We start from the raw sequence: 26,896 nt of genomic DNA, 5'->3' as shown, positions 1-26,896 counted from the left end.
AGAAAATATTTCTATTGGTGTTTCCTGTAGGGGGTGACACTGGCTGGGGTTGTTAGAGGCCAATTAAAATCTGTTTGAAACTGTTTTAATAACTGGTGATTTTAACAATGACTGACAACACTATCTCCATCCATGCTATGATCCTTAACTAAATCTTCATATCGGAGTTGATAAACTGACCACAAAACAAATGCCATCAAATCATTTTTAAGAAAAAGGCAATGACAGGCGCTGGGAGGGAAAGTGAAGTAATTTATTGGGCCCAAGGCAAAATCTAAAGAGAAACAGCAAAAAGCCCTGTGGGACCTTAACAAGGAACAATATTTTTCATTGCATAAGCATTTGCGGGCAACAGACCCCTTTATCAAATGAAGCATTTAAGAAGGTTTATTATATATATATACAGCCAAGGAAGGCTAGTTGTAAGCACTTAAGGCTAAGACCAGAAAAAATTGAATAGAAGATTGTGATAGGTACTGGAGATAGGTTGTGGGAGTGTCCCAGTCCTAAAAACACCGATGAATTTATGGTTCCATCAGTACTGCTGTCCGTGTAGCTACAAAGCAAAGATTGCACATACTCACACCTACTAGTGTTCAGCTTCCATAACTAGAAACAGCATCAACACAATTGTTTTCTGTCATGTAAAAAACATTACTGTAATCGGTATCTCTATTATTAGTCCACGGAAAGCATAATCAAACAACATCAACATCACATATTAAGAGCAGCTTATCCCAGAACATCTTGACACATTTTACCCAGCTTTTAGACGTAAACATCAACCTCTTTACATAGAACTAGTTGGTATATTGCCTTCATATAATAAGAAAAGTAATTTCAATAATATTTAGTAATATAACAAAAAAATACCATGCAATATCAGATATACTTAAAGTAATGAATCAGGTTTCAGCATTATCTTGCTGAGCAACAAAATATAGTATTGGATACAGACAATGGTAGTTGCACTTAGCTGCCATTAAAATTTGGTGTTTTGGAGAAAGGTGTCATCAGTACTCTGGCAGCATGAAGCTTTATTTCTCCAAAACATATGAATCAGGAGAGGCTGTGAAAGATCTGGATCAGTGTCTGAATGCAGTGGTGAACTGGATTCGGAACAATACACTGTGCTTTAATCCTGGCAAGATCAGCAAGTTACCTGTTCCTGATGGGGTCACACTCCATCTGAAGGACCAGGTGAGTAGCTTGGGGGACATCTGAGATTATCTGCAGAAGTGCTGTTGGTTTTGCTTTTTATGGTTTTACACTAGTTGTATTGCTATTGTTTCTAATGGAGGTTTGATCTTATTTTGCATTTTATCAATTTATACTTTTTGTAAACTGCCCAGAGGAGTTTGCTGATGAGCAGTATCAAATTCTAATAAATAAATATTGTACATTGTTATGGAATAATGGACACTAGCATACTTGCCCTCCCAGTGATCCAAACAAACCATCCACTGCACCAGGTATCAGTAATTGCTACAAAAAACAGACAAATCAAATTTAGAAACATCCTCAACCACTTAAAACATACTTTGGCAGCAATCCTAAAATGACTTACTAGGGAGCAAGCATCACTGAACATAGTGGGACTTATCAGTATGCACAGCTCTAAGAAACATCTTTCCAGCAGGTCTAGCCTGAGCAACTCATGGAGCAAGGTGTCCATCTGGAAATGGTATTGCTGTTGTTGTTATTTAATACTTCAAAGATACTATCAAGTTGTGCTCGCCTGAAGTAAAAGAGAAACCATGCGATTCAAAGAGATTAGATGGAAAAGAAAACTACAGGATATGCCAACTGGGGCCACATACAGGGGTCACATACATGAAGAAGATAATCCATTTAAAACACTTTTGAACACCGAGGTATCCCTTTCATATGTCAAGGACCAGGTTTCTAAGAATTGTTTCCATCTGACTGTATTCTCAGACCCATTAACTTGTCTCACACTGAGGCAAACCTGGAGAGCCACTGCCAGTAAGTAGATAGTACTTCGCTGGATTGACCAATGGTCTGACTTGGTATAAGGCAGCTTCCTATGCCCTTATTAAAAATCAAATTACTACTTCCAGCTACCATTGAAGGTAGAAGTTAAGCCTAAGTCTATGGCTTACTTATTGTTCATCTCCACTTCACCAATCACTTACACTCTTAGCATGATCATCTTATGCATGGTACGCTAGACTGGCATACCCTTTTACAAAATCAGATTCAAATACGCAAGTCTGTGTAAAATGTTGCTGAACTAATTATGTCTGCTACATTTGCAAACTCTGCATTGCCAATATTTTGCTCATTACTTCTGCAAAATGCCTTTGAGATATTTTGAGCTGGAAAGATGCATAACGTGCTGCATTCTGTTTTTGGTGAATCGGGTTAATTAAAGTCACCATCTGCTGAACTGAAGAAATTGTTAAAGGCAAAATTCTATTTTAACTTTGATGTTCTCTTTTACATAAATGGATGACAGAGGAGATCAAAGTACTGCTGCAGAATGTTATTGCACACGCCTGATAGAAGAAACCAGATATTTCCCCTCTATATTCACACTTTAAAATTGCCTAATGTACATTTTTACATATCTTCAGCAACCGCTAAAGCAGTCTATTAATTAAAATGGCCTGCAAAGCTATTCCTATCACAGAATTATAGTCAGAAGGGGCCTCAAAGAACAGCTTCTTATATTCCTTCATTGTTCCTCGGATTACACTTCTAAGTCCACTGAAATTCCCAATGATTACACCACTACTTGTGTCAGGAATCTGGAAGCGACATTCTGAAATAGTGGGATGCTACAGACCTGCATAAGCAAATGTGGGCTTTATTATTTAATTATTTACTTACCTATTTTTATTTCAACAATTTGTATACCACTTAATTACAGCTGTTTGGGTAAGTGTTGTACCAAACCTCAATTTGCATGTTATTCAGGCCGCTTTATTAGGGCCAAAGGCAGACAGACCCTTGTGGTTGCAGGCTAGAGATGGGGAACCTGTGACCCTTCAGATGTTGTCAGACTCCGGCTTCCATCAACCCCAGCCAGGAAGGCTAATGATCAGGGATGAAGGGAGTTGTAGTCCAACAACATCTGGAGGACCACAGGTCCCACATCCCTCGTGTATGAAGTCCTTCAAATAATCTACCCCAAATCATATAGGGCATAAAGAGTAGAACTAGCACTTTAAACTGACCCCCCCCCCAAACTGCTGCTGATGCAAAACTGGTATAATATGATTAAGCATCGTTCTTGAGGCTTCTTCTCTGCCTTTCCCTGAGGACATGAGTTAGCAGAAACTTATTTTTGTTGACACATAGGAAGTAGATCATGTTCAACGGCCAAAAAATTGTACTAGCATTAACATCAACCACAACAATTATTATTATTTTCTGGAATCAACCTTATTTAAATTATTTTTATCCCACATTTCAAAACAGCCTTCCAAATGTAAGTCTTTAAAGTGTAAGGTGTTACAAGACTCTGTGTTGGTTTTCTACAAGGCCATTGGAACTGAAATTCTAAGGGTGCTTTGCAAAAACTATTGCCTTCAGTTCGCGAACATTATGAGCCATTAGGGATACAAAAAATGCAGTGATACTTGAAGAGCTCCAATTAAAGAGAGGAATAAGTTATTAAGTTTAAGAAGTGATAATCTGTGAGAAAATGCCACAGATGATGTATAAAATATGAAGTATTCTAATATGTATTTTTATTTATGGTCTATATTAGTATGTTGCACTTCATATTTTATCTTTTGTTCTAATTTTTGCAACCTTGCAATCAATCTTGAAACAAATTTTGAAGCAGCAGAAATACTTTAAAATAAATATGTAACATTTCCATTCTCTTTAAAAAAAACCTCTGAACTCTTAGCACTTATTTGTGCGCTGTTACTGCTTGCCTCACAGAGAGGATTAGCTTGGCAGCATGCATAAGACAAATCAGTGCAAACCATGCAATAGATGACAGCTGACATAGAACACCAGACTGTGACACCATAGCCACCATCTGTTCCTTCAGTCACATTATGTATGCTGTGCTCACATTTTGTATTTTTATGTTGTGAACTGCCCTGTGATCTTTGGATGAAGGGCAGTATACAAATTTAATAAATAATAATAATTTTCATATCAGTGATGCTAAAACATCAAGTTGTACATTGTACTTGGAATCTATTCTACTATTTTTTACTATCACCACCATGATACATAACGCATCCTAAAATTTATGGAAACTTCCAGTTCTGACTTGTTTTTAAAATTTCTGTATGCATCTCTTTCTATACAAAATTACCTTATATTCCAGGATAAAGTCAAAAATAAGAACTCTTCTGTGAATCATTCACACTTACTTACATAACATTGTAAAAAGTTATGATTCATTACAATTTAAAAATGATTTTTATCTTTTCATAACAGTTAACTGACTTGTTTCTGTAAGTCACATATGAGAGCTGTTGATGATTAAGGTATATTTGTTCCAACAACAAAAATGTTGACAGAAAAATGTTACTTGAATAAAGCTGATGCTTTGAAAATATTTAACCAGTATTTGGCTGGCCAAAAAGAGATCGTCAAATGGCTAATCAACTGAACCATCCTGTATCAAACCAAGGAATATATAAATACTTTACTTGATTAGCAGGCAAATGAATATGCCGTTTCAGTTTTTAAAGGGTGGTAATATCTCATAGCTCAGTTACCAAGTATCAGTTTCTTAAAATAACCACCCTTCTTGCTAAGCCCGTTGGACAATCCATCTCAACCAGGCAGAAGCAATGCGTGGCACAGCCCTTCTCAATCTGTATCACTTCGGACTGCCAGTAGGGAACCACATGTCTGAGTACTTCCACCATTATAAAAACATACAAAGTGTATTATACCAAGACAGACTATTTTGTCAACACAAACTGGCAATGGCTCTCCAGGGTTTCAGATAGGAGTCTCTCTAAACCCTACAGTACTCCTCACCTGGAGTACTGTGTCCAGTTCTGGGCACCACAGTTCAAGAAGGACACTGACAAACTGGAACGTGTCCAGAGGAGGGCAACCAAAATGGTCAAAGGTCTGGAAATGATGCCTTATGAGGAACGGCTAAGGGAGCTGGGCATGTTTAGCCTGGAGAAGAGGAGGTTAAGGGGTGATATGATAGCCATGTTCAAATATATAAAAGGATGTCACATAGAGGAGGGAGAAAGGTTGTTTTCTGCTGCTCCAGAGAAGCGGACACGGAGCAATGGATCCAAACTGCAGGAAAGAAGATTCCACCTAAACATTAGGAAGAACTTCCTGACAGTAAGAGCTGTTCGACAGTGGAATTTGCTGCCAAGGAGTGTGGTGGAGTCTCCTTCTTTGGAGGTCTTTAAGCAGAGGCTTGACATCCATATGTCAGGAGTGCTCTGATGGTGTTTCCTGCTTGGCAGGGGGTTGGACTCAATGGCCCTTGTGGTCTCTTCCAACTCTATGATTCTATGATTCTACTTGGAAACACCAAGGATTTAACCTGTGGCCATTTGCTCCCAAAGTCTGTGCTCTGCCAGTGAGTTCCAGCCCTTCCCCAAGCTAGCATATTTTATTTGCAGGCAAAAATACAACATGAAAAATGTAAATTTTCCATTTTTGGAATAAGATTAATCATCTTATTCTATGCATTCCCACCTTGCTGTTTATTCCAGTCAGGCTGGAACTGGAGGCCAAAAGTTCCCAATATACTCATTTCCTCACAGATGTCCTGCTTGCCTTTTCATCACTGTCAAACCCCAAAATTACTGTTTTCATAAGGGAGCCAACAGGGCCAGATGACATTGCTGATGGCCTTGAACTGCTATGTACTGGGCACACATCCATTAAATGCTAGCCAGTCCTTGGCTGTACTACTGCCAACATTTTAAAGCTTCCTCGGGTCCCTCAGTGCAGTATTATTCAAATACTTCCCAAAATGGGCTACACAAAAGCAGTGTGTGTGCATGTGCAATTGCCCCACTGCACAGCCCAGAGTGGCTCTCCAGTTACACAATGCAGGAAGCCACCTGGTCCTCCACACCCATTTAAAAGTTCTGGCCTACATCTATCTTCACTCAGAAGCACACACAAAACCCATAGGCTTCATTCATGGAATACTGGAGCACTTGGGTCTCTTTAACCTGAGAAACCCGAATTCAGTGCCAACTTCAGCAATTAATGGCTTGAGCAAGTTCCTAACTCCTCCTCAGTCCCATCAAAAAAGTGGGAGTAATTTTATTTTTGTGTTTATATACCTTTATCCACATTTCTACTTAATGGGCCTGAAAAGCAACTCAAAAGAATAAAAGTGAGCTACTTAGGTTTCCAATGTTCTGCCACACCTTTGCATAATCAAAAAACTGAACCAAACAAGAGGCTGGGTAGAGAGAGGTTGGCTTGATTATCCATGCCTGTGGTCACTGGAGAGAGGATGTAAATTTAGTCCAAATAATAGTCCAAGTGAATCATTTACTTTCTCCTATGTAAGTCAACAGCATCAATTCCTATTGGGGAAAATAAAATTCTGCAGGGGGTAGGGGTGTAAAAGAGGAGCCAGAAGAATAGTGGAGAGGGGAAAGGGGAAAGGAAAAGGGTTGTGGGCTATTTCTGCAGCTTAATTGTGGCCTTGCAGATCCAACTACCTAATGCTCATCACGTTTATGATAGGATTTGGTATCTCCTTCTAAACCACAGAACAGACACACTGCACCAAGTGCACATTTGACACCACAAGGCTTACGATCAGAATGAGAAATATCAGTACATCTTTCTTAATTATTACATGTATACTCTGCTATTGTGACTCATATATGGTCTCAGTCAGCCTCTCATCCAGGCAATTTAACAGGGCTAGACTTGCTTATCATCACCAGCACAACTGTACCATGTGATTTTAAACAATTCTCTGAATCTCCACTAATGGAACAATATCCATATCGAAGATACAGATCTTATCTCTGTGATCAGAGTTCACTGAAGTAGTCAGAACTGACTGTGAGCAAGTTCCATGCATCAGACATTACATTATTTATCAGGGATTGAAGTTCTGAGATTTTAAATTGTGCCATTCTTTTCTGTAAATAAAGTCCAAAGCATTCCTTCTCTCACTAATGCTACTTATATTGGGGCATTTTTAAAATTGCTACTGTGTCAAGCAATAAGGGGATTGACTCATTCACGGTCTTTACAATCCACAAGGAAGCCCACTGCAAAAACCGCAAGACTTTGCAGGCTTATCTTGCTAAACGTATAATTGCTTGGCACCTTAGCCTGACTAAAAAAGACACTTTACCTTGTAAATTGGCACAGCGCCATCCTGACAGATGGACTGGGATGCAGACAGCCAAGAGATTATGTATAAGCATCAAATGCACTTTCTAAGAGCAAGACACCCAGTCAGGAATGTCAAAACAGCTGTCCCGCCTGAGCTTGCATGCCTGCACTTAAGAGGATATGACGTTGCCACTCAACCCACTGAGCTGGATTAACATGGAAAATAAATAAAATAGCTCCCACATCTATATAAGGTGAGTTTTGTAAAATCAGGATTACTACTGTGTAGTAACAGGCAGCTCTTAAAGCATTCTGGGGGACCAAAGTCTACAGTGATGCAAAACTTTCAAGTGAATACTATATGTATCAAAGCATGTTTTTCAAAGAAAAGGAGTTGGGAAGTTCAGGGGAAATGGTCTAGAGAAATAAGTTTATATTCTGTGATTTAAGTACAAAATGCAAAAGTCTTCACTAGAAATACATTGCAAAAACTCTGTGCTCCCCATTCAAAAACTGAGTTATATTTTTATTTTTGAATCAGCCAGAAAGTCTATTCCTTTCTACCTACAGGTGCAGGCACACAAAGTCAGACGCATAATCCATGTAACTTTTGAGGGTATTTCTGACTTGCATCTTAAATTTGGTCATGCAAGTCCTACAGCCTTGCCCTCACACATGTTATGTTAGAGGATGGGACCCCTTCGATACCACTAACCTCTTAGCAACTTGAAAGTAAGGCAGCATGGCATATAAGATAAAGGAACATCTATGTGACTGAACAGCACAGCCACGTGTTGAATGCCATTTATCATGTGCCCTTGGCTGCCTCACCTGCCCTCTGCTCATTTGACTAATCCATTTAGAGCAGAGATTATTCTCACGTTCCAACTGCCTGAGCAGCTTTCAACTTTGAGGCCTTTTGAAATCAATCTGCCAGATAGAGGTGTTTTTCAAGTATGAGGAAGGTTGGAGGGAAGAGAAGGGATAACAAATCCTAGTCCTTAATGATGAAATTTCAAGGCCCTAAAGATTAATCATATACATATTCCAAGCACTGAATTTTACAGATACAGATTTCAGACTTTACACTCTCCAAATAGTGATGTTTCTAGATCTTACACTGCCACAAAGAGGTGGAATTCCTTTTCTCTGGAGAGTTACCAAACTCAATACCTCTGAGAAATACGGAAATACTTTTTTCTTTTTTTTATTAAGCTGGATTTCAGTGCCTGAGAAGTAGCAGTGATTCATAAGTTGTTGTGCATTATTTTATTTTAATCTGATCTTTACTGGATACTAGGGAAATGCCCATGAGGCTGACTGGATGATCACATTTCCTTGCATGCTCCTCCAGAGGAGGAAAAAGGCCTGGGCTTGGTTTCCTAGGTGTAGCATCTCTTGTGAACAGTTTTACACTATGCTTTCTCAACTTGGTGAACTCAAGCCAATTCAATTTCAAAAATACATTTCTGCTTGATTGATAGCTATAGGAAGGTGCTAATCTGCTTCTCAAATGAGTTTTTCAGATCACATGATGAAATACCAGCACCAGATCCTCTGGCTCCAAAAAGCACTGCAATCACAGCCTCAGTCACATATAATGATTCTGTGTGGCCACCAAACCACTGGACCAGAAGTTGGCTTAGGCTGCGATCATAACTGCACTTATTTGGAAATAAGACCCACTGAATTCAAATTGACTTCTTTTTGAGTAGATACGGCAGAGGTGTATCTAGGAGGGATCAGCCAGAATTTCTGCCCTGGGTGAAGTCTCCAGAGGGGCACCATTAGGCTCCCAGCCTCCCAGCATGCCTGGGCTTCAGCCAGAGAGAAAGATGAAAAAGTGAATGAAATTGCCTATTTTTTGTCCTTTACGAATAAATGTGTTGAGGGTGTGGGTGGGGGTGTGTGCAAACACAAATCCGGGGGGGGGGGCTGCCAAACTGGGTCTTTGACCCGGGTGACAGAGAGCCTAGTTTCAGCCCTTGATATGGTTAGGGTTGTACTGATGGCCTCAGTGGGTTTCCTTTCAAGTTATCTATATTTCTAGCAGCCAAGTGACCTTCCCTCTTCTTTGCACATTTTCTACAGCTGCTCTGCTCCCTTCTACTTAATGTCAGTAAACCCCCCTGCTCCCCCCCAACTTCTTACATTGCCACACAAAATCTCATTTAACAAGTAATTTCAAACAAACCATGAGTGGCCAGCCAAGATCAAACCTAGGTTATAGGCCATTGTTTGGAGCAAGACAAACCACAAACCTGGATTAGTATGTAACGCTAAACCAAACTATGGCCTAGTTCTCAGTAGAACAGCAGCAGCAAGACCATGAGAGCAAAGCAGTCATGATTTTCCAGATGAGCTTCCTTGTTCACACTAAGCCAAATGTTGACTTAATATGTGAACCAGAGGATGCATTTCAATCTGGTTTTAGGCTCAGTTTCTGCACAGAAACTGCATTGATCATCCAGGTGGGTGGTTTGGAGTTTTTTGTGTGTGTGTTTTTGCCAGGCTCCCTGGACTTGGAGCTAGAAGCATGGCGATCCCACTCATATCCAAAAAGCCAATTCCAGAAGGTGGTACTGAGAGACTCCAATAGGATTCCATCTTGTCTCTTAGGATATTTAATAGCTACATGAAACCACTGAATGAGAACACCCACTGTTTTCCAGTTTTGTATCATCAATACACATATTAAATTCATTTCTACCATTCCTTTCTACCATTCTGTTACATCTGATTCAGGTGAGGCAATTAAAGTGCTGAATCAATGCTTGGAATCAGTAATGGACTGGATATAGGCCAAGCGAATAAAGATCAGTACTGACAAAATGGAGGTACTTTATAATAGGTGATTTCTCTGTCCAGGGAGGTGATATTCAACCTGTTCTGAAGGGCACTGCATTTCTGCTGAAGAATGAGGCTCACAGTCTGGGGATTCTCATTGATCCAGCCTGGTTGCTGGAAGCCCACATAGTTTCAGTGGCACACAGAGCACCCTTTCACTAGCTGAGGCAGATACATCACCTGCAAGCCCTCTTAGAGGTAATTTGATCATGACTGTCCATGCTCTGGTAAATTTTGGCCTAGGCTACTTCAATGCAGGCTGCCTTTAAAAACTGGTCACAAATTTCAGGTAGCTCAAAATGCAGCCACAAACCAGGACTGGTCATTAGAAATACATCTCACGAGTGCTTACCAAATCAATTTCTAAGCATAATTCAGACTGCTGGTACATAAAGTCCTACCCAGCTTAGGACGTGAATGGTTATCTTCTCCCACACCAACCTGCCCATGCACAGAGATCTTTCAAAGCCCTCTTCGAGGTAATGAGGCAGGAGATGACTAGAGAAGGGCTTCTCTGTTGTGGTACTGTATTCTGCTTAGGAAATTCTCTCTCTCTCTCTCTCTCTCTCTCTCTCTCTCACACACACACACACACACACACACACATATACACAGGCTTGACTGGCATTCACACCAATGTAAATTATTTTTTATTTCCCCAAGCTGTTCAAATTGGATGGATTTCTAAACTTGATGGAAACGTTTTAATGCTGCTTTTTGATCTGTTATTGTCTTGATTATTTCTATTAAATGTTTATAACGTTTTTATATTGCTATTCTAAAATGCTTTTACTGATGAGCAGCATTGCAATTCCTAAAAGGAAACAAATAAGCTGAAAACCTCTAAGAAACTGGATGCAATAAACAAACCACCTATTTGTTTTGAAAATCCATTGGGAAAGTGTACTTAGGACACGCACTTTGGCACGGGCCACATTCTACCATGCTGAATCAACTGCCTAGTGGTGAAAAAACCCACAGAGCTTTGAGCAATGCTTCTTCCTAACAAGCAAGGAAGTAGATTCATTGGGGTGGGGGGAGAGAACTTGCTGATACAGTTGCAGTTCTCAAGTCTGTGGAAGGTTAGGACCAGTTTATTTATTTTTCTACCCTTCCTTTCCATAAAAATAATCAATTACAAACAATATATTTGATCTGGGCTTGAACATTAGTGCTATTGTTGCAGTACTGGTTTTATGTGCTATTAGTGCCATCTGGAAGAAGACAGGTTGCAGCAATCTGCACCAGCTGCATCTTCAAATGTCTGTCCCTGGTAGAGCACTCAATTCTGAGTGTTTTATGAGCACAGGTCACAGAAGGGTGTCCTGATGCAAAAGAGAACAGGGCTTCTGCATCTTTGCTATGCAGCAGAGGGGATTTCAGTAGGTGCAGCTTGCATGTCCAGCTACACCTGCTGAATTTTTCTCTTCTGTGCATTTATTAAAAGCGCAGACCCCTTTCTTCTGTTGCATCTGGACACCCTGGATCACAGCGACAAAATTCTTGTTTTCAAGGAAACCATATGGTGCTTTGGACAGGGCTGACAAAATAAATTCTTCCGAAGACAACTGAGTTTCTTTAGTAGTAATCTGTGTCTAGAACCAACCTAAGACAACAAGGCTTCTCCAATACAGCAAATAAGAACCCATCTAGAATAGCAAAACTGGAAATGCCTGGATTTCCTATCAAAATCACTTGTATCTTATCAGGATTTTGCTTCAGTCTACTGATTCTTTCAGTTAACATTCTTAAAGAAGAACAAGTATAATCAACAAATCTGTGACAATTCCCTTTATAGATAAGTAATTTCATTGCCTAAGGCTGCAATCCTAGCCTCACCTACCAGCTAATAAGTCACATTACTTCCAAGTAGATATGTCAAGGACTGCACTATTAAATGCTCAATAATAACATCTCCCAAAACAGTAAACACTCTTAAAATTAATTATTCTTTTATTCTCCTGTGGAACAACTGCTGGAAAGCAAAAATGACTAAACAATGGTTGGGAGGCAATAATATTTATACTGTGGTACCTCGGGTTAAGTACTTAATTCGTTCCGGAGGTCCATTCTTAACCTGAAACTGTTCTTAACCTGAAGCACCACTTTGGCTAATGGGGCCTCCTGCTGCTGCCGTGCTGCTGGAGCACGATTTCTGTTCTCACCCTGAAGCAAAGTTCTTAACCCGAGGTACTATTTCTGGTTTAGCGGAGTCTGTAACCTGAAGCGTATGTAACCTGAAGCATATGTAACCCGAGGTACCACTGTATAATTATTATTTTCACATTAAAACACTGATTTTGCATTGTAATTTAGTACCAGTAATTTTCTCAGTGGCTGCAATCTTGTGCACCCCATGCACATCTAGTAAGAATCAATGGGAGTTACATACTGCAGGACAGCATTGAGTTTGTGTAATTTTCTCTGAAAATAGTGAAGTGATGTTAACCATAAGCTTTTCATATTTCAAAATTCAATTTCCTTCTCATGGGAAGCTTATCTGTGAAGCTCCCAAGAGTACAATGTCATAATCTTTAACCAATATATTCTAGGAAAAAGGCTACTAGTTCTACTAGACCAGGAATGGTGTACCGGTGGCCCTTCAAATGTTGTTGGTTTCCAGCACATCTGCCCCAGCCAGCACGACCAATTGACAAGGATGGTGGGAGGGTAGTCCAACAAAAATTTTGGAACCAACAATGAGGAACTAGGGAAGGGCTGTCTAGAAAAAGGAGGAAAAAGCAGTCCACCTTCTATTCACTGCCACTTGACTGTAACAAAATATGAGGAACTTACAGATAATGAATGTTCCTTTGCCAACAAAAGGACAATATTAAGATATTTTAAAAGACCCATAGGGGTACGGCATTTTTTCATTTATATGGTGCAAACAACTTTTTTTAGAAATTGTAATATGCATGCATTGCCAATCTCTTCAAGAATTTGCTTTCTTAAGCTTTTAAAAAAATATGAAGGCATACCACCTTCACCAATGATATTTTTGGAAAATAGGCAAAAGAATCAGAGAACCTAGCTGTAACATGGAAAAGACTGAACTGCTGCCAGTATTTTTGAACTGACTTTATAACTTACAGAAAAGTGAACTCTAATCAGACTAAGCAGAAGAACCTGGAAGCATCAACTTGTACTAAAATCAGTTACTTGTAGTAGAGTGAGCTATTACAAGCACAGTAGAGTCTGTAGGACCCAGTATAACAAAGAGTAAGAAAATTTAGTGGTTTAGCGTGCAAATATATTGCCCATGCATACATTAGTACCATAGTGGTACTGTTAAAAACGGACAACTAAATTGTAGTTTCAGGTAATTATAAATGATTTCACCGATATAATCCACCATGCATACTTAAATGAATTCAAAGTACACCAAGTTACAAGGAGAAATAATCAACTCCCTAATTTTAAGAAGAAAAATACTGCATTAAGATATCAAAAAACCCAAGTTGTAAAATCTAAATTTCAACATTTGAGCTCTGATTTAGTTTTCAGTTTGGAGGATGAATTTCAGCCTTGTGTCAGCCTTCAAATGTTGCTGATACAATCTGATTTTCAGTCAAAAAAGTAGTTTTTGAAATTTAAGTATCTTATTAACTTTCCCTAGGAAGTACATTTGTATCATTACAGATCATTACACAGCCAAAGGTCTATTTTTAGTGAAATGCTGGCTGAGGTAAGTAAGCATAATGTCATGGATGCACAGAATAACTAGTTTCTGTAACCTCCAGCCATTTTCAGCTCTCTGAGCTGATGGCACTGAGGCACCCTTGTTTCTGCTGGAAATTGGTATATACTGTATAATGGGACTTCATCATTGCTTTCAATAATCTTTAGTATCCTGGGCCCCAACATCATTCCTGTGGATGTTGGGTCCCTAGATATTGTTCGACTAAAACTCCCATCATCCCTGACCATCAGCTAAGATGGCTGAGAATGAAGGGTGTATTTAGGTTGAAAAACACTGACCTAAGTGGATTGAACTATTTATCAGGCATTATAAAAAGCAAAACTCAAGACACCGTAACAACCTGGTCACTGAGGGAAGAATTCAAGGTTACTCTCTTCTAGTCGATCCATCAGCGCAAACATTTCTGCTTGGCAGATGAAACAATCCCCCTATCTTCTCTTGCGTGCTGTTCTGGGGGGTTCTACTGACCTTCCAGAATGGCTTTAGGGGAGGTCGGAGCCAAATAGTACAAATTGAGAGCATTTGCAGATGATTTAGTATTGACGTTACAGGAGCCAGAATCTAGTACTAAAAGGGTTTTAGAACTAATTCAAGAATTTGGTCAAGTGGCAGGATTCAAACTGAACAAGTCAAAAACTAAGGTTTTAGAGAAAAATTTAACACCGATTGAAAGAGAGAGGTTTCAGAATGAGACAGGTCTGACTGTGGTTAAGAAAGTGAAATACTTGGGGATTAACATGACAGCAAAAAATGGGAACTTATTCAAAGATAATTATGAAAAATGTTGGACGGAAGTGAAAAAAGATTTAGAAATTTGGTCAAACTTGAAGCTTTCCTTGTTGGGTCGAATTGCAGCTATAAAGATGAATGTTTTGCCTAGAATGCTGTTTTTGTTTCAAACACTGCAAATTGTGGACAAGATGGATTGTTTCAAGAAGTGGCAGAAAGATATCTCTAGATTTGTCTGGCAGGGCAAGAAGCCCAGAATAAAATTCAAGATATTAACTGAAGCAAAGGAAAGGGGTGGATTTGCCCTGCCAGACTTTAAACTTTACTATGAATCAGCAGCATTCTGCTGGTTGAAAGACTGGCTGCTTCTTGAGAACACAGACATTTTGGATCTAGAAGGTTTTAACAATGTTTTTGGGTGGCATGCATATTTGTGGTACGACAAGGTTAAAGCACATAAAGCATTTAAGAACCATTTGTCAGGAAAGCTTTGTTCAATGTTTGGATAAGATATAAGGATTTATTGGAAAATAAAACCCCAAGGTGGCTGTCACCAATGGAAGCAAAAGCCCAGAAAAAGCTCAATATGGAGGCCAAATGGCCGAAATATTGGGTAATTTTGGAAGAAGAGGGAGATAGACTAAAAGTGCAGAGCTTTGAGAAACTAAAAAACAAAGTGCGAGATTGGCTTCATTATTATCAGATAATGGAGGCATATAATTTGGACAAGAAAATTGGCTTCCAGGTGGAAAAATCAAAATTAGAAACAGAACTGTTAGAACCCAAAACTAAGATTTTGTCAAAGATGTATAACTTGCTGTTGAAATGGAATACTCAGGATGAAACGGTGAAATCTGCTATGATTAAATGGGCACAAGATGTCGGACATAACATTATGTTTGCTGACTGGGAACAGTTGTGGACCACAGGTATGAAATTCACGGCATGCAATGCCTTAAGAGAGAATATTATGAAAATGATATACAGGTGGTACATGACCCCAGTCAAGCTTGCAAAAATATATCATTTGCCCGATAATAAATGTTGGAAATGCAAAGAAACTGAAGGTACATTCTTTCACCTTTGGTGGACGTGCCCAAGAATTAAAGCTTTCTGGGAAATGATCTATAATGAAATGAAAAAGGTATTTAAATATACCTTCCTGAAGAAACCAGAGGCCTTTCTTCTGGGCATTGTCGGCCAATTGGTGCCAAAGAAGGACAGAACTTTTTTTATGTACGCTACAACAGCAGCAAGAATACTTATTGCAAAGTGTTGGAAGACACAAGATCTACCCACTTTGGAAGAATGGCAGATGAAGGTGATGGACTATATGGGATTGGCAGAAATGACTGGCAGAATCCGAGACCAGGGAGAAGAGTCGGTGGAAGAAGATTGGAAGAAATTTAAAGATTATCTACAGAAATATTGTAAAATTAATGAATGTTAGAATGATGTTGGATTGAAATTAAGCGGTTTCCAGCTGTAATGCTTTAAGAGAATATGAAAAAAGGATTATAAATAGGTAATAATATAATGGTAAGGATTTGCTGAACCAACAATTTGTGGTGGAATACAAAAAAGGGAGGTATGAGGAGGTCCGGGAAACAAGTTAAAGGAAAATAAGCAATGGAAAATTTATGTGTTTTTAATTATTTTTATTTTGTATTTTTGTTATTTATCTGTTTTCTCTTCTTTTTCATTTTATTGTAATACTTTAAAAAATCTTAATAAATATCTTTTTTAAAAAAAACAGAATGGCTTTAGGGGAGGCAGAAGGGGAAAGCCCTGGTGTGCTAACGGGAGCCTTACACTGGCTTCCACTAGTGTGCTACGTTTGTTGAATCTGGACCTTTATTAAAAAAAAATTCACATGTAAAGAAGAAACGCCATTGGTACATCTGCATCAGCACAACCGGACACCTTCATCTGCCCCAGGTACAACCAAGCATGTTCTCATGTATTGGTCTCTACAGTCACAGCAAGCGCTTTAACTCTCCAATGGTTTGGCTTCATCCCCAAAGGCACACTCTTCCATTGTCTTCCGAGACAGACAAGTGCTAGCCAACCAATCCACTGAAACTGAAGCATGTTCACATACCTCAGATTTCAACTGAAAAATCAAGTACCTAATTAAATCTCTCCCAATCACTACTTGAAAAGATACTTCATTGTGGATGAAAATACAAACCATGAGCCAATGAAGCTAAGTTCTCAGAAGAGCTGGTAACAGCTGCCAAAGTCTGAGTTCTTATGAAACATTAAATGCAACATTTACACTCCATAAATGCTAGTAAATTTAAATGCAGAGCCAATACCACTGCTGACTATCTTCTGGGGCTTTTTTTTAATGTGGGAGGTGATCCCCTTCAACGCACATCTGTTTTTACACACAGCCATCTTACCTAGGTAGAGTGATGAGTTTTCTTTCTTGACATTGTCATCCAAGTAGGTTGGTCCCAAGGTGTAGATGGGTGTGGAGCCCATGCCAATGAGAATTTGGGCACAAATAAATAAAGCTACATAGAGTGAGTGGTCCTTTCCACCTGAATCCCTGAAACACTCTGGCGACTCCGCATGGTCTTTGGAGTTATTGCCAGTCATGCACAAGCCGTCATTAGAGACAGAAGAGTTCAATTCCTGGATCTGATATGGTGGAGAGATGAAATGAGGTAAAGAAAACATGGCAGCCCCAAGTGCAATAAATAATCCACCGACAGCAAGCCACAGAGGCCTTCGTCCTCGTCCCCCAAAGTAACTGATGAAAACCACTACCACCAGGCTGCCAATATCAAAACAGCTGACCAGCAGCCCAGACTCAGAACTTTTCAGACTGTACCTCCTTTCAATGGTGGTGATAACACTGCTCAGATAGCCAGAGACCATAAGGGACTGGATGAAAGTCAGGAAGCACATGCACACCAAAAAGAACCTAGAATCTATCAATACTACGTTGAGAAATTTTCTACCTGGGATTGCCAGCAGCGTAGAAGCTGGTGAAACCCCTTTACTAATGCTGGCAGAGTTATTGCAGCCTGTTCTTTCAGCAAAACTCCCAATTCTTGAAAAACTGGAAGCTGTAAAAGAGAACATAGTCCTGGAAGAAGCAGTAGCAGCAGCAGCAACATTGCTGCGATGTGCTAATGTGTCAGGGTCAAGGCCACATCTCTGATCAGAACCCCCCTGGAAGCTCTGTAAGTTCCTTTTGGCTGTAATGAGAGCACTTTGTGAGGTGTTAATCGGTGGAACAGATCCATTCAGAACCGGCAAGCTCTTGGACCTGAAGCTCTCATCTGGCTTTTCTGGCTGCTGTCCCCCAAGAGAATTTGGGCGCTGGTGCTTCTGCTGCTTTGTTATCCCTGACAAAAGCATGCTGATCACAAGCCCAGTTTGGACTGAGAGTTACCACTTTCCAATCAGATGCATAATCTCGTTGAAAATCAATGCTGTCTTTTCATCCCATGAGCACGCAAGCATGCACTGTGGCTTTCAACATCAGCCACAGCCACTCTGGAATAAAGGAGTCTACAATCCAACACTGTCAAATCAGTGCATCAGAGCACGTGCCCAGCAGATTCTTTTGTGGCTCCATCCTTCTTAGTACTGCTTAAGGACCTGTTCCCCCCTGCCAGCAGCTGAGCTATAAACGGATCGGACTGGGCCTCTCCCCCTCTGCAAGCACATTCCCACGTGGATTAATTGGACACGTTTAGCAGCGAAGAAGTGCCAGAGCTCTTAGAGAAGCCTAGCAGCTCTGGGAAAGAGTCCTTGAATGCCTGCATCATCGGCTACCAGGATATGGATTTGAAGGATGTCCTCTCCCTGTCTCCAGTTTAAAGACTCCTGGTGGTAAATCTGCCAATCTGTAAGGCAGAGAGAGAGAGAGAGAGAGAGAGAGAGAGAGAGAGATCAAGTAAAGAAGGTCAGTATGCTGCTTTTGTCCTGCTTCACCCAGCAGTAGTTCCCAGCTGCTGCTCCCTGGGGCTAGAAAAGGACACAGCAATCTCTATTATCAGGCACTCTCCCCTGAACAATAAAAGCAGGATGGCTGGAATCTTCTTGCCCTCCACTACAATCAGAAGCAGTAACAGCCTATTGATATGACATTCATTTTAATAAATGAGAAGTGGTTACAGCATCAACACAACAAAAAATTATCCCTCAAAAATATATGAAGGCAAAATCAGGTTCATTTCAGCAATTTCTTTCCCCACCTCACCAGCCTACCCTTTGTAAAAAGAGATATTTATAAAAGAATCACATGCATAACACATAAGTGTCCTTATGCAGACACTACAGCCCCTTTTATTAACTCCGATGCAATAGCAAATGTCAACATACTAACTCCTTTATTTTCATGGCTAAAAATAAATATACTGGAATAAATATTCAATTACAAATAGCAAGGCATCAGAGACTGTCTGCACCTCATCCATTTTGCTTCCTTGGGCTCCTGATAACAAGGACTGGAGTTTCACAGGAGGCTCTCCGAAAGACAAGGGAAAAAATAGGCACAGGAAATAAACAAAATCTCAGTACATATCTGACAGACATGTGCCATCCCAATATCAACATACAAGACAAGCATTATTTGTATGTCGCTGGTACACAGTAATGGCAAGCAAGTACAATTTCATGCACATATCTGCATGCTCAAAACACCCTCACACAGGCAGTCTTGGGGCACAGAATGATCCACACAGCCACATGCATCAGTGTGTTTGGCCAGAAAAAAGTGCCCATCTGCATCTCCATCTGGAAGAGTAACATTTATAAAGCTCCGTGCTTGGCTTTGTGAGCGTTTGCCTGGGCTTTGTGCTAAAATATAAAGGCACCGCTACATACTGGGATAAAAAAAAAATCGAAATTAAAAGGCAGGGGAAGGCGCAGGGAATCCTTTTAACTAGACAGCTGCCGCTGCCATGCAGCAGCCTGCACAATAAGTTCCATGCACGCGGCATGCACACTGCCTTCCCAAAGAGCTAGAAACCAGTTCGCACATGCCAGCCTGTCTGTAACATATTTTAATCTCTGAAACTCCAGGACTTTCGGACCAATTCTAAACCCGCACCCTCGGAAGCAAGTCCCGCTGAGTTCATCGGCAGTTAAACGTGCATAGGACTGTCACCTTAGATGACTCCCTATTTCCACAAGTTCTCCCTACTACATCCCACACTATTACCCCATCCCTGTGCACCGACTTCACAGATTTCCCCTACGGAAACAAAGCTGGTCACTTGGTGGTGGTGCCCAGGTGGAAGAGATGCCTCTGTGTCCGCCCCCAGCCTCTCCCACCCGCTTTTGTCTCCTTTCCAGCTGTGGGGGCTCGCTCCGTGCAACGCCGAGTCCCAAAACTTTAAGCCTCGAGGAAGCTTACAGGGAAGGCAGACCTGGAAGAAGTTAAAGGGAACCCGCAAAGGAACAGGGGGAGGGGGAGGAATCAAGCGGGGGGGGGAGAGGAGCGCGAAGGGATTATAATGCAAGGCATCCCTCCCCGCCATCCAAGAGCAACCTTCCGAGATGAAGAAACAGCCTATTACTCACACAGCTCGCTGGCTCGTATCCGTGGGAAGCCGGGAGGGAAAGCGGTGGGGGGGGGGAATGGAAAGGCGAGAGAGGCAGGAGGAAGGGCAGAAAGCCAGCCGCCCCGGCTCTAGCTGGGTTGCTCCCGCCTGTAGGTAGCGACTCCCGAGTGTCTCCCCTTGAACTCCCTTCCTCACCCGGCCTGACACTCAATGCGGAGTTTCCTCCCCCCCCCCGCGCCGTCTCTAGGAGCGAGGCCGCGTGGCGCGCAGGCGCACTCCGTCCCCTCCCCTCTCCTTTGTGAGGAGAAACGTCTCCCAGCGGCTGTGTCGATCCACCTGCTCCTGCCTTTCCAAGAGGGACGCAGATTGGCTTCCCCTGGAGTCAAGAGGGAGCCGCGGGGCTGGCGAAGAACCGCCGCCGTGAGGAACTCCTGCCGGAAGGGGCAAAAGGAGAGAGAGTCCTCCCTATAGAAGGTTCCATGGCGAGCTCACACACAACACACCAGCATTCTCATCAGAGCCGAAATCCCCTCGCCGCCCTTCAGTTGAAGTGGGCTTGTTCCAGTGATAATAAAATTAAAAATCCATCCCAGAAATGCAGTCCTATATGCAAGCTAAGGGGGAAACCCGTCGAATGGAGCGGGAGTCCCTTCAAAGTAAACTCGCTAAGGGTAGAGCGGTTCTGTTTTACAGTTAGTAGGAGTAGCCGTAATAATAATTAATATGTTAAGTAGACAGCGAAATCAATTTACGAATACAGTATAATAAAATCCAGTTCCTGCGCACCTGAGACAGCACACCAGGATAAGGCCACAAATATATTTTTAAAAAGCGTTTTAAAGGGTGTGGGAACAATGCACCAACAGCAGATTTCCCTTAAAAGCAACAGGAGAATGAAAAAAAAAGTATTCACTGACCCTTTACCTGCGAGGAACCAAAAAAGGTCCCGAGGGAAGAGATTATGACACAACCAGTGGCATAGCGTGGGGGGTGCAGGGGGGGCCGGCCGCACCGGGCGCAACATCTGGGGGTTAGGGCAAATCCACGGGTTAGGGGGCGCAAATCCACGGGTTAGGGGGTGCAAATTACTTGCCTTGCCCCGGGTGCTGACAACCCACGCTACGCCACTGGACACAACAAAAGAGCTAATTTGTTTAGCTATCTTAACTGACAAGATTACCTATCAGTGACAAGATTACCTATCAATATGAGTTATCTAAATGCTGAAAGCTCTCAAGCCATAACTTTCCTTTGAGCCATAGCATATTTTATTTATTACAATTAAAGCTTGCCTTTCATCCAGGGAGCACAAGGTGGCATACATGGGTTTCTCAGAGAGTTTCCCATCCTGGCATGGGAAAGATGCCGACTGTTGCTTCAGTAAAGTTGGTTTGTCGTGCACCTGCAGACCATTTCCACTCAAGGCTATAAATGCTAATCCAAATAGAATTGACTGTCACTTTAGCAGGGCCATTCCTACCATTTAGGCAAAGTGAGACAGCCACCTCAGGTACACTGTCTCACTGCCAGTGTTGGATTAAGATTCAACTGCCAAATCAGTCAGCTTCTTTCTATACAAGAAATGCATAAGGGAAATCAATCTTGTCTTTCGCATCAGACAACAAATTGTCTTGTGCCTGCCATGCAACATTAGTCATGCAATTTCAGACTAAAATTGCCATCAAAAACCTGAACCATGTGCACACCTCTACACACATTTAGCTACAAATCGTATTTGTTTAGATTTTGACCCCATTCCACTCCAACAGCTTTCTAATTGCATATCATACCAAGAGTTGGGCTCACAACTTCTACAGCATTTCAGAACATCCAGGTGGGCACTGCTATATGTATAATAAATACAAAATAATACAAACTTAAATGAGACAGCAAACATTGAGGACAGCACATTCTATCATATATTAACAAAAGGCATATTACAATTTCTCTTATTTATATTTACCTAGGGAAAAAATAATTATAAATTTAAAAATAAATAAACTTTTGTGAGTTCTTTGATGTACTCTGTATACCAGAGGACCAAGTTATTACTCACATGTGTCCTGTGTGGCAACTCGTATCAGTAGCACTGTCTCCTGTTGTTCTGAGGATCTTACTGTCCCCATATATTGTGGCTCTTGTTCCTCCCTCTGGGAGAAGTAGAGCAGGTGACAGCATTTTCAGTAACCAACCACAATCATGCAATGTTACCTCTAGCCTTCATGTGTTACTTCAGTTCCCTGAATTGGTCAAATCAACACATATGCACACATCCCCATTTGGCTTGCCAGTGATAACCATTGGATCTCCATTTCAAGCATGTATTCTGGCTTTTTAAAAACATGTTGATGTGTGGAATTTACACTAGTCTGGCAATATAGATGGGGGTTTGGGGTATGGTTTCAGTTTATTTCGTATGGTGTCTTCCTCTGGTCCACAACCTGGACAAATGCAAAGTCTGCCTGTCAATTAACTGGTGGCTTAATTTTTAATGCCACTTGTCCCAGGCATTTAGTCAGTTCCAGGGCCTCACAAGTCCAAAATATAGGTTTTCTTAATCCCTTTATCACAGGAACAATTTCTGATTTTCTAATCCAATTCCAGTGCATGACTGCTTTGAATCTTCCACTGCAGCTAAATATTGTTGCATACCACTCCCAAGTGGTGTAAGATTCCAGGGCTTCCAGGCACTTTGAGTAAGTTCCCGTTTTGTTTTGGGAATGAGGTCCAGCAGAGACTGTGGTGTCATTATGATAGATGGTATATTTAGATATATTTACAACCTAAGTCTACAGTGGAGGGGTTCACAGCATTAACACCCCAGAAAGTCCCATACCGCAGCTTTGGATTCAAACAGAAGAAATCAAACGTAGCTCTCAAACGTTGCTCCAGCTTGCTGCTTTCTTTCTAGGTCACATCACTGCCCACTCTGCTCCCAACTCTGGCCTTTTCTGTTGAGGGAGGGGCCCCCAACAATTTGCCACCTCGCACAGAGCCCCTTAATCCCCCATCACCTGTTAAATTGAATGAGGGGGATGCAGATTTTATAGTCATATTGGCAGGGGTAGACCAGATGACCCTTGGTCAATTCTGTTATTTGGGGGGGGGGTTATACTGATGTATATTTTGCTTTAGGAGGCTTAGTTTGGTCAGAACTGAATATACACAAAATGCAAAATCTATTACTATTGGTAAATGAGCCACCATAGCCTAGGGTTGCCATACGACTGGAATTTGCCGGACATAGACAGGATTTAGCCGTATGTAACAACATCCAGGCGGAAATTGCTTAAATGTCTGGGGAAATCCTGATGTATAACAACCCATGTCAGTAGAGTAGATTTTGGCAACAACTTTCACTTTTTGAAATATGGCAACCATAGCTGCTAGAGGGCCGTGACAATTTGTGTCCGAGCCTTTTTAGACTCATCTACCCATGTAGTATCTCAAACCAAAGAGGCGCATTGGTTGCTAGAAGTGAAATATATTGGCATTTTTCTCAGCTCTCCCATCCTACTAATTGGCTATTTCCTGCAATTGGAAAACTTGATTAGATTTTAACACTTGATGGATCCTGGGATTAGAGGGGTCATCCCTCTCCCAACCTCATAACAATATTCTTCTGATAATCACTTCGGGTTCTTCTCTGACATTTGAAGGCTCTCTTTTGCATGGACTCTAAATACAGGTAGTGTGGGATAAGTATGATATCAGCCCAAAATCTAGCAAGGATTTTACTGGGTGCATGTCTATCTTGATTTATGTCACCCGTATTCTCTCTGTCAAAGATCTCAGAAAGCCAGCTGGGTTAGTAGCGATTTGTCTTACCGCTACTCTTGCAAAGCATGCCCTTCCTCCTCTCTTTTTAAGCTCCATGCCCACTCTCTGAACCAGGAACTTCCCTCACAGGCTGAGTGGGTGAGGCCTGGACATTTTCTTTCTGAGATTTCAGGAGTTTCTTGTGATTCTGGAGAGGGTGGCTCAGTTGAAGATTTCGGAGAGGAAAGAGACTAAGATAGGGTTGCCATATGTCCGGAATTTCCTGGACATATTTGGAGTACTGGATCCGAAAGCAGTGTCTGGGTGCAAAACTGATTAAATGTCCAGGAAAACCTGGATGTATGGCATCAGATTTTGGCAGTGTTGATTTTGCCAATTTTCCTTTTTTTAAAAAAATGCTCAATTTCTTTGTGATTTTGCAAAAACAAACAAACTGCCAATTTCCCTTTTTTTAAAAAATGCTCAACTACTTTGGCCGCCCCCCTAAAAACAACTCAACAACTTTTCCGTCTGGAAAAGCAAACGTCACAGCACCACAACCAGTGAGTGAGACTGAGGCCTACACGTGTATTCAAGCCTAGGACTGTGTAACAAAAGATAGGCCTGAAAGTACGATCATTCACCTGTGGATAACTGATTTATTAGACTCCATTTTCCTCCATTTTTGTTTACTGATTTACAATAAAAGTTGTGTCTGAGTTGTTCCTTTTGCTCCTTCCCTTTTCCTCTCATTGTTAAATACATCTTAGCTCCTATTCCTTTATCCCCACTTGAAACATAAACCTGCTTGGCCTAGGGGCTCCACACGCTATTTTGAGGCCTTGCCAGTCTTCCATCCTTTTATAGTTTTGAACCCAGGCCCCTTAGTTTGACCACAACAAAAGATTGCCAGTGGTAAAAGAAATTTTGTACCTACCTGCTCAGGGCAGAACCTGTTGCGACCTTGATTCAGTCAATTCAGTAGCTGGTTAGAAGGGAGGCCTGTATAACCACAGTGCTCTCCAGTATTTCAGCCCATTTGAATGAATATGTCTGAGCTGACCTAGGTTGTTTTAAGATCAGCTGGAGATAGGGCTGTTGTAATTACAGTTACTGCATCACAGAGCAGGGTGAAAGCAGGATCCAATCAGGAAACAAAGTTCCCTCATTGCTTATGATGAAACATTGCAAGCCAATTATTTAGTTTCTTAGGCTGCAATCTTATGAACTCAGTGGGGCTTACTTCTGAGTAGACAAGCAGAAAGCTGCACTTTTAAATACTTCAGCACATTAAACCAGCCTTTCCCAACCTGGTGCCCTCCAGATGTTTTCCAGAACAACAATAATATTCACTGGGCTTTTGAGTCTTGCTTGATTGGTGCCACTTCAGTTCTCTCATGTTGCTAGTCCGATACACATTCTTCCACTTGTAGTCACACTGGATCAGGGACAACATAAACAAATCCCATCTCTTTGTATTAAACTAATATCCCTGTGCTTCAAATAACCCAGTAAATATAAATAAATCAGACAGTAGTGGCATCAGAAAGAACTCAGCGGATCAGTTGTTTTCTTCTGAGTTGAAATTCTGCAGACACTCCACATTTCTATGTATATTCATAGGATTACAGTCAGACATCCCTGTCCCATCACTGGCTGTACCTATTGAGGTGCAAGGAATGTCTTGCTAAAATAGCATCCTGCATGAAGCAAGGGGGACCCAGAGGAACCAGGTGCAGAAGACAAAGGTGCTGCTTGTAATGATGGGGTGGTGGTTCTGCAAGGCTCTCTGGTGGTACAGATATGGTTGGACACTGTGAAAACAGGATGATGGACTAGATGGGCCTTTCATCTGGTCCAGCAAGGCTCATATTATTTTATGTACTGTTCTAGAGTTTTGTTATAAATGGGAAGAGGGGGCTTCTGATCAACTCCATCAGCTGGCTATAGAGTGGGGGTTGGGAGCCTCCATGTGTTGTTTCTATCGTCCCTGGCCATGAGTCATGGTGCCTGGGGCAGATGGAAGTTGAAGCCCAACAACACCTGGAGAGTTGTAGGTTCCCCATTGCTGGTGTAGAAAGAGGAAGAGTAATATGCTGTCACTACTTGCCCATCATTTGACCGAGATAGATCTGAAAGAAAAGGGCAGTTTCTGCCCTTTGTGGATTTATCCCATAGATGGTTGGTGGAGTTGATTTCACAGCTGTTCTTTCTAATCTTCATCTGTTACTCACACATATTGTGGTCCACCACTGAAAAGAACTGAGAACAACAGAATGTAGAAAGTATATGTGTATTTTTAATATTAAACAGTAAGCGTTTGACATATAGATCAAACACTTTATGCCTTTAGCTTCTGTTCAGCTAATGTTGACAATAGGTGACAATAATACGGGAACAGAGTAATATTTTCACCATTAACCATGGAAGTGGGCTGGAACACTGTTGTACCAAAACTCTAGAAAAAGCACAATATTACATTTAAAAATAACAACAACCCTGTCAAGCTTTTACGAATTTTCGGCATCCCACACAGTGCTTTATTCCGAATAGATCTAAGTCAACAGGACACTTTTGAATATTTTACCCCTAATTCACATTACAAATGCTAATGTTCTACTGTGCCAGCCTTAAACGCCAAGGTCATTCATGACTAAAAGTTTAGCTATTTTATGTAAAAGAGTTCCTGCTGTTTCCATGGTTTCACCTGAAATGTACCCTGGGCTTTTGTTGTTGAAGATCCTTGAAACTCACTCCAACCAGAGAGAGAAAAAGCAGCTTTTAAATAGTCTGCTTGGCTTTGTCTCTAACAAATGGTTGTATAAAGTTCTGCATCATAAACACAAAAATAGCTCTTTGGATTATACCGCCCTTCTAAACCTATTCCTGGATGTATTGCTTTTACTCTAAATTTTATCATGCAAAGATGTGATGTTCTTTCTCTAGAAATGTTACCTTTTTAAGAGTACTAAAGTGCATTTAAGATGGCATCCATTCCGACCAAAATGAGGAAGGAGTAAAAGAGCTATACCTTTCAGGAACTGAATTTAAA

The 26,896-nt window shown here is 41.1% G+C and overlaps 1 protein-coding gene across 3 annotated transcripts in view; it reads right to left on the bottom strand.

Moving 5' to 3' along the window:
* Nucleotides 1-24,912, bottom strand: part of SLCO5A1 (solute carrier organic anion transporter family member 5A1) — a 63,977-nt gene extending 39,065 nt beyond the window's left edge. For 2 of the 3 annotated variants that reach the window (XM_053395932.1, XM_053395934.1), the window contains exons 1-2: nucleotides 20,105-20,318; nucleotides 16,966-18,423 (exon numbers count right to left, since the gene is read on the bottom strand). In XM_053395932.1, the coding sequence (XP_053251907.1) occupies nucleotides 16,966-17,932 (967 nt within the window). In that variant the 5' untranslated portion in view covers nucleotides 17,933-18,423; nucleotides 20,105-20,318. Of the gene's footprint in view, nucleotides 1-16,965; nucleotides 18,424-20,104; nucleotides 20,319-24,781 lie in introns of those variants that run through there. The other variant, XM_053395933.1, reaches the window with a different exon arrangement.
* Between the last annotated feature and the right edge of the window lie 1,984 nt (nucleotides 24,913-26,896).

Source organism: Podarcis raffonei, chromosome 7 (assembly GCF_027172205.1).
Source record: "Podarcis raffonei isolate rPodRaf1 chromosome 7, rPodRaf1.pri, whole genome shotgun sequence".
NCBI lineage: Eukaryota > Metazoa > Chordata > Lepidosauria > Squamata > Lacertidae > Podarcis > Podarcis raffonei.
The sequence above is the reverse complement of the archived record's forward strand: the minus strand, read 5'-3'. Positions and strand labels throughout refer to the sequence as shown.